A 14,019-nucleotide genomic window follows, 5' to 3' on the forward strand; every position below is an offset into this window, starting at 1 on the left:
TCAGCAACACACACGTTACGGTAGCATTACCAAGTCACAGGTGACCAGCAAACCAACATAATCAGGGGTCTAGTTGTAGCTCAGTGACTTGTTTGAGAAAGGCTTGTTGCTGTTAAACACAGAAATTGAGAGCCACTACCCTGCATTGTTTTTTCATGAGTAATTTCCTTATCTCCTTTAGGACTTTGCTTAGGTGTTACCCTAAGCACTCTGTTCACACTGTATTTTTTCCCCCTTCCCCAGTCTCTCCCTCTTTTGTATTCTGTTCTCCTTCTTCCTAGTTTTCCTCATTCATATTATCTCCTAAAACACTATAAACATTATTTACCATGTCATTTGCTTTATCTCTTTATTAGACTACTAGCTTCATGAAAGCAGTAATCTTGTTTTGTTTAATTCAGTAATAATGCATAATTGTTCCAAACAGAATCTGACTCAAAGTAGGTACTTACTAAATAGCTACAGAAGCAAGTGAATGAGTAAGCTGAGCTTAAGTGGCATGGGCAGTAGGAATAATCATATGAATAAAGCATGCTCCGTCAGCAAGCACAGGATGCTCCGTGAACAGAAGTTTGTGGGCCTGAGGGCACAACCAACAAAGCACCATCATACTTTGTTATAAGGGGCCTGGACATCAAATCCATATGCTCTGGGTACTGGGCATGTTTCAGGGAACACAGGACCCCTCCATGCACCTGAACATTGTCCATCTCTTTCAGAGAGAAGAGTGAGTTGCTGCCTTGTTCTTTCAGTTTTAGAAGTGTGATTTTCCTAATGCTTTGGACATCCACACAGGTGCAGGTGAGAAATCGCAACTCTTGACTATCTCACTTTTCTAGGTAACAACGAGAGCTGCCCGACAGAGCTTGAGTCCAGGCAGCTATTTCTGTGGCTCCTGTGCTCTCTCTGAGTTTGTTGTTGATGAGGGTGGAAGCAGTCTATGACCTTTGTATTTGTGAGTTTAAGTTTAAAAAATGCCCTCCTCTCTAAAGCAAGGTGACTTAAGAAGGAGGAAAAGGCCTTTCAGGAAAGATCACCTCTTCAAATTCCAAGCACAGTATGACCCATGCAAGCATGAGGTGCTATAGTTTATTATTCACTGTACAGGGCTTGGGTTCAGTGATAGAGAATATGTACAGCAGACTGGGGTTTGACCCCCCAGCCTTGAAAAAGTAAAAATAAACACATAATGAATAAGTAGAATATTCACTATATAACTGAAAAATCAGTGTTGCATCCTGTTATCACAAAAGCCATGACAATGTTACAAGTAGAGGTACAACACACAGAAACATCTACTAACTGGAAATACCTACTACATATGTTTTCTACAGATGTATGATTATTCATAGAAATGATTCCAGGAAACACAGGACTAAATAAACCAGCTCAATTTGTTGCCTTTTTAATGCCTTCAATACAATGAGCTTCTTTGTGAGCATCTAGTGTTGGCTCTTGCACTACCTTTACAATGATCTCAGAAGTTATCTCTAAACTCAATTAATGTAAGTAAAAATATCTATGAAGGTAAAAAAAAAAAACAGGAACCTCTTTGGGTCACCACAGTATTCCTGATGGTTACATCAACATCATTCTATACTTTCAACTCTGAGCTGCCTTCTGCTGAAACAATAAAACGCGTTAAGGGAAATGAGGGAATAGCATGGGATTAGTTCTCTTAGCATAGCAGTGTAGCAGAGCCTCGAGGCTTGTTTGCTTTAGCCTGGACTAAGTGTCTAAGGGAAAATTAAGTTCTAAGCTGAGGCTACAATTTGAAATCCCAGAAAGGACTCCTGGGAATAGTTTGGCTTTTTAGTGACAATAGATTTTCTGATGAAGTACACCATTCCCTGATAGAGAAGACCTGGCATTGCATCCTATGCTAAAATATGACCAATGTGAGGAGCCTGATGATTGGTTTGGGAATGAGTGTTTTAATAAAAGAAACATGCAATCCGCTGTGCTTTGGCAGGACACACACCACACCATCCTGAGAGCTGTCATTCTGGCCCACAGATGAGCCTACCATGCCACACACACAAATTCCCACCCACACTCCCTCCCAACAAAGCCGGAGCAGAGACAAAGAATCCAACTGCAGTTGTGCTGGATCCTCCTTCATTGGAGTCACAAAAAACAAGCCAACTTCCTCACTTCCCCCAGACCAAACCTACCATGGATTACATCTGAGGCTCAGCAGAGCTATGCAGTATGTATATTTTAAAGCAAGTAGGTAAAAGAACAGGAAGATAACAATTGTAGATGGATAAAAGCAAATCTTTGACAATGAGGGCACAGCTAAGTGATCAGTGTGAGATGAAGATATTTAGGAAGTGGGCTTTAAATCCTTGTTACAATCAGCTCCATGCCGCTGGGACAAAAATCTAATCAGAAATAGCTTGTGGGAGGAAGGGATTTATTCAATACTTGTAGAGTCCAGGGAAACACCATAAATAGTGGAAGAAGCTGGCTCCCTTTCATAGATCCAAGCACAGTGGTACAAGTGTAGCAAACACCAACACCAGCAAGCTCAAACCACAGGCACTCAAACTGCTCTGAACACACCGAGTAGGGCTGGAATCAGATCCACCCTCAACCACACCTTAGGGCTCGACTCCACATCCTTCTCTAGCAGGCATGCTCAAACAGGGAGTTTAATCAAAAGTGACTGAGTCTGTGGGGCCATACAGTCAAACTATCACATTCAAACTACCACACTCTTCCAAGCTGGCATTGTGCAATTTAAGTGGAATAGTAGGTCACAGTTTAGTAGGTTAACATTTGTTTTTAACTATATTTCATTTAGAAAATCCTGTAGTAGAGTTTTCACACTGCTGGGATGAACTTCCAAATCGATACAGGTAGAAGAAATTCATAAATCCAAGTAGAAAGATAAGGCCAGCCAGCATGCACACACGCAGGTCCCCCAGAGCTCAAACTGCCTTTGGGCTGGAATTCAGATCCGCCCCCAGGGACACCTTAGGGCTGGACTCCAGGATATGTCCCAGTGACAACTCTTCCAGCCTGATGGTTGGAGATCCAAGTTACAAGTTTGATTTTAACAAGGGAGTTGTTATAAGTTATGAGTTGTATGAGGGACAACATTCCCATTCAAACCACCACAGATACCCATGCAGCAAAGTTTTACTCAAGCATGCTGCATTAACAGTACTGACAGCAGTTTACATACCCGCATGAATGCCTGGTGTGTCCTACAGTTGGCTCCTCTGCTGGATACGTGCATGCTTCCAGTAATGATGTCAGAAGTTCCGTTAGAGGAGAAATAAAATCTTGATGGAGACTCTGCCTTTCTGCTCACATCCAGACTCATATTGTAATACAAAACTGCAAAAATATAGAGAGAATTATAATTAATGTTAATCAATGCATTCATTATCTTTGAGGTGATAACAGCTATATTTCATACTGAAATACCTCAACTTCTCTTCATTAGAAAAATTTTAAAAATCTAAGCTAAAATATAAAAGTAAAATATGAATTTATAATTTTTATGTAATAAAAATAATTTATAAATTTCTTTTAGGTTTACGTTATTAATGTAATGTCTTTTAGTTATTTCCATAATCTAATAAAATAAAAATAAATAAATAAATAAATTTCAGAACCACAGTATCAAAGCCATTACAAAAAATAAAACTACTAAGTAAGGCCTAAAGTCTTTTGGTTCATACAACCTTTGATGAAGGAAACAGAGGTAGAGATCTGGCCCAAACACCACTTAAGAGAAATCTATCTTATGAGCTTATATGAATAATTTCAAATGTAATGTGGTCCATGTATGTCTATGGATTTCTTCTTTGAGGGTGTGGCAAATTAAATTTAATTTTTATACATAAGATGAACACTTGATTTATAAATGAAACCTTGATAAAGTGTTAACTCAAAATGAGCTTTCTTGGGCTGGAGAGATGGCTTAGTGGTTAAGGCACCTGCCTGTGAAGCCCATGGAACCAGGTTTGATTCTCCGGTACCCATGTGAGTCAGGTGCATGGGTCTTGAGTTCATTTGCACTGGATGGGGGCTCTGGCATGCCCATTTTTTTCTCTTTCTCTCTCTCTCTGATTCTTTTGTGCTGTCTCTCAAATAAATAAATAAAACATTTTAAAAAATCATTTTTCAGTCCATGTCTCCAATATTCATCCTCTCTCATTCCATTGATTTATAGTTCAACCTTTCATTGCTAATTTGTGCAAAGCAGACATACACAAACATTCACTAAAATATTGTAGTAGCTTAATAGGGTTTATTCCCAAACAGTTTCAGATCAGTAAAATTTAAGAAAAAAATATTAAAAGTTATAAAAACCTTGAAGCCAGATTGTGCAAGAAAGATCCATTTCCTGAATTTCGTGGGTTCTTTACAAAGCAAGCTAAGCCTGATGGTCTGCTGAGGAGCCCCTGTTGCATGAGAGCAATAAATCCCGAGTGATATTTAAAAGGGCTTACGTAATTCCTGGAATGTGCATTTATATTTTAGAACCAATTTACTCTTCTGAAAATATTTTTTACCTACTCACTTCAAGGAAACATAAGCATAAAACCAGTATTTCTATTATACATTTCAAATAAATCTTCCAACCATCCTTTTATTTAAGAAATAAAGTCCAAATCAATTGACTTCAAAATTACAATAACTCTAATTTAATAACTCAGACTGAAAGAGCTGTAATTGAAATAGCTACCTACAAATTCATCACCCTAAGTCCAATCCCAAGGAAAAATAAATGAAAAGTAGGTGAACACAAATCTACTCCCAGAGAGAAAGAGAATGTATTGGCTTTATTAAACATGCTTACCATATGAAACATGTTTACCAAGGAGTTATTGTGTGACCTTTATAAAACATATTTTTATAGTAACACTGATTATTTATGAGTTTCATATATTTGTTTTCAACCATTTTAAGAAATATCTGGTGCAAAGGAACTGGAAGGAGAACGACCTCATCTATTCAGTGTATATCCTTCAGATCATCTACCAGCTGCCTGTGCTAATGTGTAATGCACACTGGAGTCATACTCCCAAGTTGCCAGTTGTCTTGTCAATAACCAATTAAAGACTTTGCCTAACCATATTATTACTATTTCAGCTCTGAACAGGACTTCTCCAGAGCACAACTAAAAATGTGTCCTTTAAAGTAGAGATACTGCATTCATTCTGTCAATTTATTGCAAACTAATTCACTCTGGAAACTTTGTTACATACACATAGTTTTGCTCAATAAATATCATCCACCTTCCATGTGGTTTAGATGACAAAAGTCTGCAAAATCATGAATATAATCAACACATATGAATGATTTGAACCACAATATTAGATGAGCCACACCAATGCTAATTTCTTCTGAGACAATTAAAAGTCAAGAGTTGCCTATATGTAGTAAAATGAAAACAGTTTTCAGGAGCTGGTAGTGGAAATGCATGACACATGTTGATGTATAAATACACATAAATACATGGTCACATACATACACACATACATATTATGTATGTAACTTAGAAATTAAAATCAGTGTCCAGACTCAAGGTAAGATTCTTCAATTATCCACATAATATATAGATTTTATAAAGCAGTCTTGAGCCACAGGTCAGTGCTTCCAGACTTATTAGATCAATGGCGCAGTAGTGAGGCACCCAAGCATAGAGAAGTAGTTTAGCAACATGAGACACTACTTAATGTGGGCAAAGAACACCCTTTTCTTCACAATGCATCTGGGCACCATGTTGGCAATGTGGGTCCTCTACCTGCCCCAAGCTGCACATACACCCCACTGCAGACAATGAACTAGGTTTCTCCTTCCATTAAAAAAAAATATATTTGTGAGCTGGACAGATGGCTTTGCAGTTAAGGCACTTGCCTGCAAAGCCTAAGGACCTAGGTTCAATTTCCCAGTAGCCATGTAAAGCCAGATGTACATCGTGGTGCATGCATCGGGAGTTTGTTTGCAGTGGCTTGAGGCCCTGGTGCACCCAATCTGTCTGTCTCTCTGCTTGCAAATAAATAAATATAGAAATATATTTTGAAAAAATTCATTATTTGTGATTAGTTTATATGCAAATTTACTCTCTCATATATGCAGGATCAGAATAGCAGGGAACTATCCAGCCTAGACTGGCTTTGGGTGCATGTGTGAGGTAAGGCAAACTTTATCCCTTAAGTACACTTTGAGGTAAAGTCCCTATTTATCTGTGGCTATGTATGTCTGGACATACATATACTTAAAATCAGATACATCAAGGGAAGGGACATGCAAGTAGAGAAAAGGTCAAAGTACCCAATATTGACAACCAAACCTGGGGACCACCAACACTTCTCTCCTACCAACTGACTTTCTCCCCCTGGTAGATTCCATAGACAGAATCCCCTGGCCCTAGAGTACTTGCACTCTCGTGGCCCAGTGCCCCTCTTGGCAGTGTGTTCAAACCTTTACTATCATTTTTGCTCTTAATAAAACTTCCTGCTGCTTCTCTGTTCATGTGTGCCTTTCTTCAATTCTTTAAGACTTCAAGAACTTGGAAACAGCCAGACACCATCAGTAACAGGAGGGCTAAGGATATAGTTCAGTGATACAGAGCTTTTCTCACACCCATGAGGGCCTTGGTTCCACTCTACATAGTGTGGAGAAAAAAAAAAAACGGTAGTAATAATGATAAAAAACTTAAAGCAGAGAAGCTGTGGTGACTCTCTCTATTCTGAACACATTTCATGGCTAGACTCAGAGAGTTTACCCTTAACTCATAGAGAAAGTGATGCTCTTGCTCTCCTCCTGCCTTGGGCTCTAAAACTTCTATATTCCCCACTCATTGTTTAGAACAACTCATGGAACCCAGAAAGAGAGATGAGGTACAAACCAAACAGTTGCTCCATTCTGCTCTAAAGAAAGGTGAAATATCCATCCACAGTAACAGTGAGGGCTCAGAAAAGCTCTGTAAGGTGAATGAGTGGTCAGCGCAGGCATTGGTTCTGAAGTGCACACTTACCTATGTATTCTGGAACCTCTTTGCCTTTGTATGAGAAACACAGTATTAGATCCACGCAAACAGAAGGCAATCCATTTTCAATACAGTCAAATTTTGTTCTATTTACTGACTCAGGGTGTCTTAAAGACGCATCAACAATCACTACAGGCCTTGTCCTAAGGAGGAAATAGAATCAGAAATATTAATTGCAGAATTACATTTTTTTTCCTTAAGATAATTATGGGCTGGAGAGATGGTTCAGTAGTTAATGCACTTGCTTGCAAAGCTGAAGGACACAGTTCATTTCTCCAGAACCCACGTAAGTCAGATGCACATGGCAGCACATGCATCTGCAGTTCGTTTGCAGTAGCTAGAGGCCCTGGTGTGCCCATTCTCTCCCTCTCCCTCTCAAATAAAAAAGTAAATGAGGGCTGGAGAGATGGTAGCGGTTAAGCGCTTGCCTGTGAAGCCTGAGGACCACGGTTCAAGGCATGATTCCCCAGGACCCACGTTGGCCAGATGCACAAGGGGGCACATGCATCTGGAATTCGTTTGCAGTGGCTGGAGGCCCCAGTGTGCCCAATCCCCCCCCCCACCTCTTTCTCTCTCTGTTGCTCTCAAATAAGTAAATAAAAATGATTTTCAAAAAGTAAATAAAATAAATACAGTTTAAAAAGATAATTACATTTCCTTTGTCAGTTTCTACTGGCCATGAAATATTATTAAAATGTTTAACTAATAATATAGGCATCCATATGCAATTTTATTTCTGTGCACAGATAAAAAGCAATCTTCATTTAAATCTCTAAAAGCATTAACTTTCTCTGATGATTTAATCATATCTCTGTAAGGTGCTAAAAATGCCCTCAAGCTCAATGAACAAACTTCAGGATACCACAAAGATCATGAACAAGACCACTGCTTTAAAAACTACCTTTTATCTTCTGCAATTAAGTTTGATTTTCATTAAGAGGTGAAACGCATCAGCCTTACCTTAGCAACACCACAGAATCAGACTGAAAAGCACCAACTGCTACATCTGGAGGATTAAAAATAAATAAATAATAGCAACCCAGATTAATGATCATCATTAGTCAAAGAGAATTACTTTTCATCCACAAATACTTAACTGCATATAACCTTCTTACTATATGAAAACACTATTTACATAAAATTAATTAGAAAAGACAAGCTAGCATCTTAAATTTAATTTTTCATTTGTCTGAATCTATTTATTTATTATAATGTTCCTCTTTTCAGAAAGAAAGCAAGAAAGTTTAGGCTGTAAGCTTACTAAAAGTGTTAATGTTGTTAATTATAAAAATTTGTCCAGAAAGCTCCTTTCAAAATAAAAGAAAAAGTTCCTTCTAGCTTTTCACCATGTTGGATTAACCTGCATAGACACCTCCATCTTCTTCTAGGTCAAGGACTACAACATTACATAACAATGTAAAGCTGAAGAATGATGTCATCATTTCTGATCCATCTTTGAACAGAAGAAAGCCTTAAACTGGAAGTCACAAATCCTCAATAAACTGGGTTCCACAGCAGTTTCATGCATTCACCGTGAAGCACCATCCACCATATAGATTATTTGGATTTGTGGAATGTGGCAATCCGATACTCACCTATATACCCATTATTATCTGCATCAATTTGTCCTGAAATTGACTGCCCAAACATCCTCAATGATTTGCTGATTTGAAGTCCTTCAATTCTCTGAAAAATAGATAGGTTGAATGGGAAACAGTTTTTTAAATATTTTATTATGTTTATTTATTTAGGAGAGACAGAAAAAGAGAGGGAGGGAGAGAGAATGAGTATGCCAGTGCCTCTAGCCACTGCACATGACCTTAACATGCATACACCACCACATGCATCTCGCTTACGTGGGATCTGGAGAATCAAACCTGACTTCTTAGGTTTCATAAGCAAGTGTCTTAACTGCTAAACCATTTCACCAGCCAAGGAAAGTTTTCGAATACCTAATAACTCAGTAAAGTAATGATTAATGATGAATCATCTTTGCCATGCCCTACACCTTTACTAACTAAATGCACTGTATCTAAGTCACACAGAATTCTAAGAGAGAAAATTATTCAGCTTGTAACTGAGAGCTCACACCTATTTTGTGACAAAAAAAAAACCATTGCTTTGTGAACAAAGACAAAATTATGTAGTACAGATGTTTTCCAAAACAATTCTTACTTCCTATCCTCAAGTCTTCATTCAATCTCTGTACCTACTTCCTTAACCAATATAAATATTGAAACAAGTTATTTGCAAACTATGGCACCTATGTCTATAATCTCTTAGCATTACCCACTACCCAGACTTAGGATGAAAGACTTCTGATTTATCCAGATTGCTTCCTACTATTTAAGAATAGCAATTCAAGCTAACAATCTATCTGGTAGGTATATAATTTCATGTCTACACACTGATTTACAAGCATTATGTAGTGATCTATAGTAGGGAAAATCAGTTATCTTTTAATTAATAAGTATATTACTTTAATATTAAGGGTAGAGAGCCACTTGCTCATGTTTGTGCAATTAAGAATACAGAATCTGGACTGGAGATGATATTACTCAGTGGTGAAGGTGCCTTTCTGCAGAGCCTAACCACCTCAGTTCAGTTCCCCAGTACCCATTTAAAGCCAAATGCACAAAATAACACATACATTCTAGAATTCATTTGCAGTGGCTAGAGGCCCTGACATGCTGATATTTTCATTCTGTCTCTCTTTTACCTTGCAAGTAAATAAAAAACTATTTTTCTAAAAAGAATATAGAATCCACTAAAGATTTTTAGAAAATATTTTTCTCCAAGAATTTTAATATAGGCCATCTTATACATTGTAATGACTAAAGTTTATAAAATAAAATATAAAAGGAAATTCAGAGTTTGAGTGTGATTTTTTATTAAGATGCTACTATCTTAACAACTAATCACTGAGAAAACATGTTGTCATGTGTGAATATGATCTCCCTGTGCATGCTTCAGGGAATATGAAGTTTTGGCTACAAGAAAGAACACAGTTAATCAAGCCCAAATGGGCATACTTGAAATAATATGGCCATTACCTCAAGTGCTAAAGAAAATGAAATTATTAAATTTGTAGGAAAGGAGATGGATCTGGAAAGGTTTATACTTAATGAGGTAACCCAGGCCCCAAAAGACAAATGTCACATGTTTTCTCACATATGTGGATCCTAGGTATAAATGATTGGACTTCTATAGGAGGTGGAATAAAACTCAGTATCAGAGCTCAGTAAGCTAGAAAGAGTATATAAAGGGAATAGAAAGTGAGGAAGGGGGGACTTAATAGAATGATGGTACTATATATATTCAAGTAGAAGAACAGATTAATGGAGGTAGAAAGGCCTAAATGAGGTCAGGGGATGATACTGTGTAAAGGGTAGGGGGGGGGAGGGTTAATCAAAATTTAACAGGATATGAATAAGTCATATGGAAACCTACTTTTTTGGACAATGGAACACCCAGAAGCCATAGTTTGCTACTAGAAAATTTTCAGTGCCAGGGATGGGACTGAATTCCAGTGAATTTTTGGCCAGGGAAGACCCTGATACCCCCCAAAAATTACAGACCATTTCTGAGGTTCTTGATTTCCTATCAGAAATAAATCCTAAGACACTATTGCTAAAGTTTCTACATACATGGGCTGCAAGGTCACTGAGAAATCCTGCTGGAGCTGAGCTTAAAACTTCCTCTGTGTAGACCAACTGTCAGAAAGCTGGGAAAAGCTATGCTACATGCAGTTCAGTGGGAAAGAGAGAAATAAAATCAGTGGAGATACTCAGCAGTGGATACTGCAAGTCTTAAATTTAGCCAGCCAGGCCAAATGAGCTAACAGGTGCAACAGTGGCATGTCTGTTATCGGGGAAACCAATAATTTTCTAATTGGACTGGAGACCCACTCCATGGGAAGGAAAACATGACTGATAATGAAAATCCATGAAGGGGTTTTCATGAGCCCTAGGGGTGTAACATTTGATGGTGTCTGGCTAAATGCATATATTATGCTTACCACATTGTCTGGTAGGTACTTCTGTTAATATTCATGACCATATATTAATACTATTTTTGGTTAACTAAATTTCTCTTTCCAGGTGGTAGTGACCTTGGGATGATTAAGAAGGCACCATGGTGCTGAGAAGTGACAGAGGAGTGCTCAGCACTGAAATATCTCTATCACACCTTCCAAAGCTCAGGTCCCATTGTGAAAGAGGTAGCGGAAAGAATGTAAAAGCCAAAGGAGGGGTAGGATTCCTTACAACATGCTCTTCTAGACACAAAATGTCTTGGATATCCATGACCTCACAGTGCCTGAGACTACCTACACAAGACCATCATAATAAGAGGAAAAGATCATGGCAGCAAAATAAAAGAGACTGATTGAGAGGGGGAAGAGGAATGATAGAGAGTAGAGTTGCAAAGGGGAAAGTGTGGGGGGGGAATTACCATGGGTTATTGTCAATAATTATAGAAGTTGCTAATATAAATAAATGTAAAAAAAGAACAGAAATGCAATGAAATACACTGAGACATCTTTAACAGGCTACAGACAAGTTAGAATGAAAAGAAACAGACTACAGACAAGTTAGAATGAAAAGAAACTAGCAGTATTAGCGTTATCAACAAAAAAAATATGGTTCAAGCTAGGCATGGTAGCACATGTCTCTAATCCAGCACTTGGGAGGCAGAGGTAGGTGAGTTGTCATGAGTTTGAGGCCACCCTGAGACTACATAGTGAATTCCAGTTCAGCCAGGGCTAGAGCGAGACCCTACCTTAAAAAATGAACAAACAAACAAAAAAATGGTTTAAAGAAAATTGTTAAAGCCCTTAAAATTAGACTATTTAGCATTGTTATAAGAAAACAGTGAATAGAGTGCTGAGTATGTGAAGAAACAAAGATAAATGAGTCCACATGATTGATTGGAAACAGAGGACACTGTTATCACCAGTGGGTCCTGTGAACATAGAATGTACGTTACCTGTGAGAAGGTGGATGAGATCCCGTCTGCTCGGCCATTGTAAATGTAGATAGCACCTCGCAAGTCGTCTTCTTGTGGAGCCCCAATAGCAATGTCTGTTGGAGTATTTAAACAGTGGGAAAGTAAGGAATTCTTTTTTTAAAAAAAATATTTTATATATTTATTGATTTATTTGAGAGACAAAGAGAGAGAGAGGGAGGGAAGGAGAGAGTGACTGAGAGAATGGGCATGCCAGGGCCTCTAGCCACTGCAAATGAACTCCAGGCATATACACATCTTTGTGCATCTGGCTTATGTGGGTACTGGGGAATAGAATCTAGGTCGTTTGACTTTGCAAGGAAGCACCTTAACCACTAAGCCATCTATCCAGCCCCAGGAGTTCTTGATACAAACAATGCACAGTGAAAACTAATCTACATGAGCTTTAATACATATGCCAAAACAAGAAAACTCTTTCTTACAAATAAAAACTACCACTCCATTAGGAAAAAGCAAATGTGCACGTCAAGACGCACTGATGACGCAGAAAAGACTGAGGACGGCAGGCGCAGAGTGGGTGGGTGGAGAGCACTCTGACAGGCTGGAAGCATGTGGGCTCCCAGCTCTGCTGCTGGGCCCACTTACTCATTTCTCTCTCTTGATGCTCTCACTCCTAGAACATGATCACTATAGTCCCATGCTCAGAATAAAATCACATAGTTCCTGATAATATTTAAAACGTATAAAATGCCTACTGATGGGGCAACAGAAAATTTAACTAAAACATGACCAAGTAGAGGAATGGTAACTCGGCGTAAATGTGTTATGAATTACAAATGCAATGAAAGTGCAAATATATGCAAATCCTAAAAATAGTGACTTGAATAATCATCTTTTAGCATAAAGCATTACTGTTAGAGTGGGGTGTGCAGAGCCCTCAGGAAGAGCATTTTTGCCTGAACCCCAGTGCACATAAAAGCCAAGGATCAGTCTTTCTGCAGGTCTCTTGTAACATCCTTTTCCTACCTCAGACAGGCAGGAGCCTTGCTGTGTCTTTCACACCACTGCCACATCAGTTGGGACTTTCCCAGGTACTAGAGTAAGAGAAGGAAACTTGCCTAGTCTGCATGACTTTTACAACTCTGGGAATATGAACAATGTGGGCATATCATAGGCTTTTTTTTCTTTTTGAGACAGGGTATCCCCACATAGCACAGGCTAAAACTTGGTACATAGCTCAGATTGGCCTGGAACCCTTCATCCTCCTTTTGCAGTCTCTCAGGGCTGGGATTATAGACATGTGCCACAACATCCATCTGTCACTGATGTCACAGTGCCATAAAAGTCCATTTGCATGAGCATGCACATACATGCATTTGAAAACATTCACAAAAAGTGAGTGGTCTTCCCTAAATTTATCAAAAAACCACCATGTGCAGGAATAATAAGTAAACAATGGACTTTGATGAAGGGTGAATTTGTGCTCATAAAAAACATCATTATACATGTGTGAAACATCAGGATGCTTGAGCATAGTTCTATTCACAGATTCTTATCAAGTAGGATACTTACATTCCCCAATAAATAAGGTTGATTTTTTAGGTCTTAATTTAATTTTTCATTTTATTACAATATACAATAATGATGCCACCCCTTTGTTTATGGCAAATATTCCATACATTGTCTGCTATATCTAACAGAAAATCTATAATCGATAGGCATAAGAGAACTGCTGGTCCTTATCAACAGTAATAAGATTTCATAAATGTCATGGTAAAATATATATAATCATAATAACCAAATGGATCTACACATATATTTTTCTTTTTTCATTTTTCAATAGAAATGGTAGGACATCTTACACAATTTTATACTTGAGAAGAATCTGGAAATATGTATTCAAAAAAACTGACCTTTTTGTAGAACATTGAATTTTATACATTTAAAGTAACTGACTGCTATTCACAAGAAGAAAGTAAGATGGCAAGAATTTATGACAGTATTTACTTACTTTCACTAACCAAGCATCTTTTACCCTAATA

The 14,019-nt window shown here is 38.1% G+C and overlaps 1 protein-coding gene across 1 annotated transcript in view; it reads right to left on the reverse strand.

Moving 5' to 3' along the window:
* Itga4 (integrin subunit alpha 4) overlaps positions 1 to 14,019 on the reverse strand; it is an 82,850-nt gene that overhangs the window by 43,829 nt on the left and 25,002 nt on the right. The window contains exons 11-15 of the mRNA XM_004660285.3: positions 11,999 to 12,093; positions 8,608 to 8,698; positions 7,973 to 8,018; positions 7,001 to 7,155; positions 3,191 to 3,345 (exon numbers count right to left, since the gene is read on the reverse strand). Of these exons, the coding sequence (XP_004660342.3) occupies positions 3,191 to 3,345; positions 7,001 to 7,155; positions 7,973 to 8,018; positions 8,608 to 8,698; positions 11,999 to 12,093 (542 nt within the window). The remainder of the gene's footprint in view (positions 1 to 3,190; positions 3,346 to 7,000; positions 7,156 to 7,972; positions 8,019 to 8,607; positions 8,699 to 11,998; positions 12,094 to 14,019) is intronic.

Source organism: Jaculus jaculus, chromosome 4 (genome assembly GCF_020740685.1).
Source record: "Jaculus jaculus isolate mJacJac1 chromosome 4, mJacJac1.mat.Y.cur, whole genome shotgun sequence".
Lineage (NCBI taxonomy): Eukaryota > Metazoa > Chordata > Mammalia > Rodentia > Dipodidae > Jaculus > Jaculus jaculus.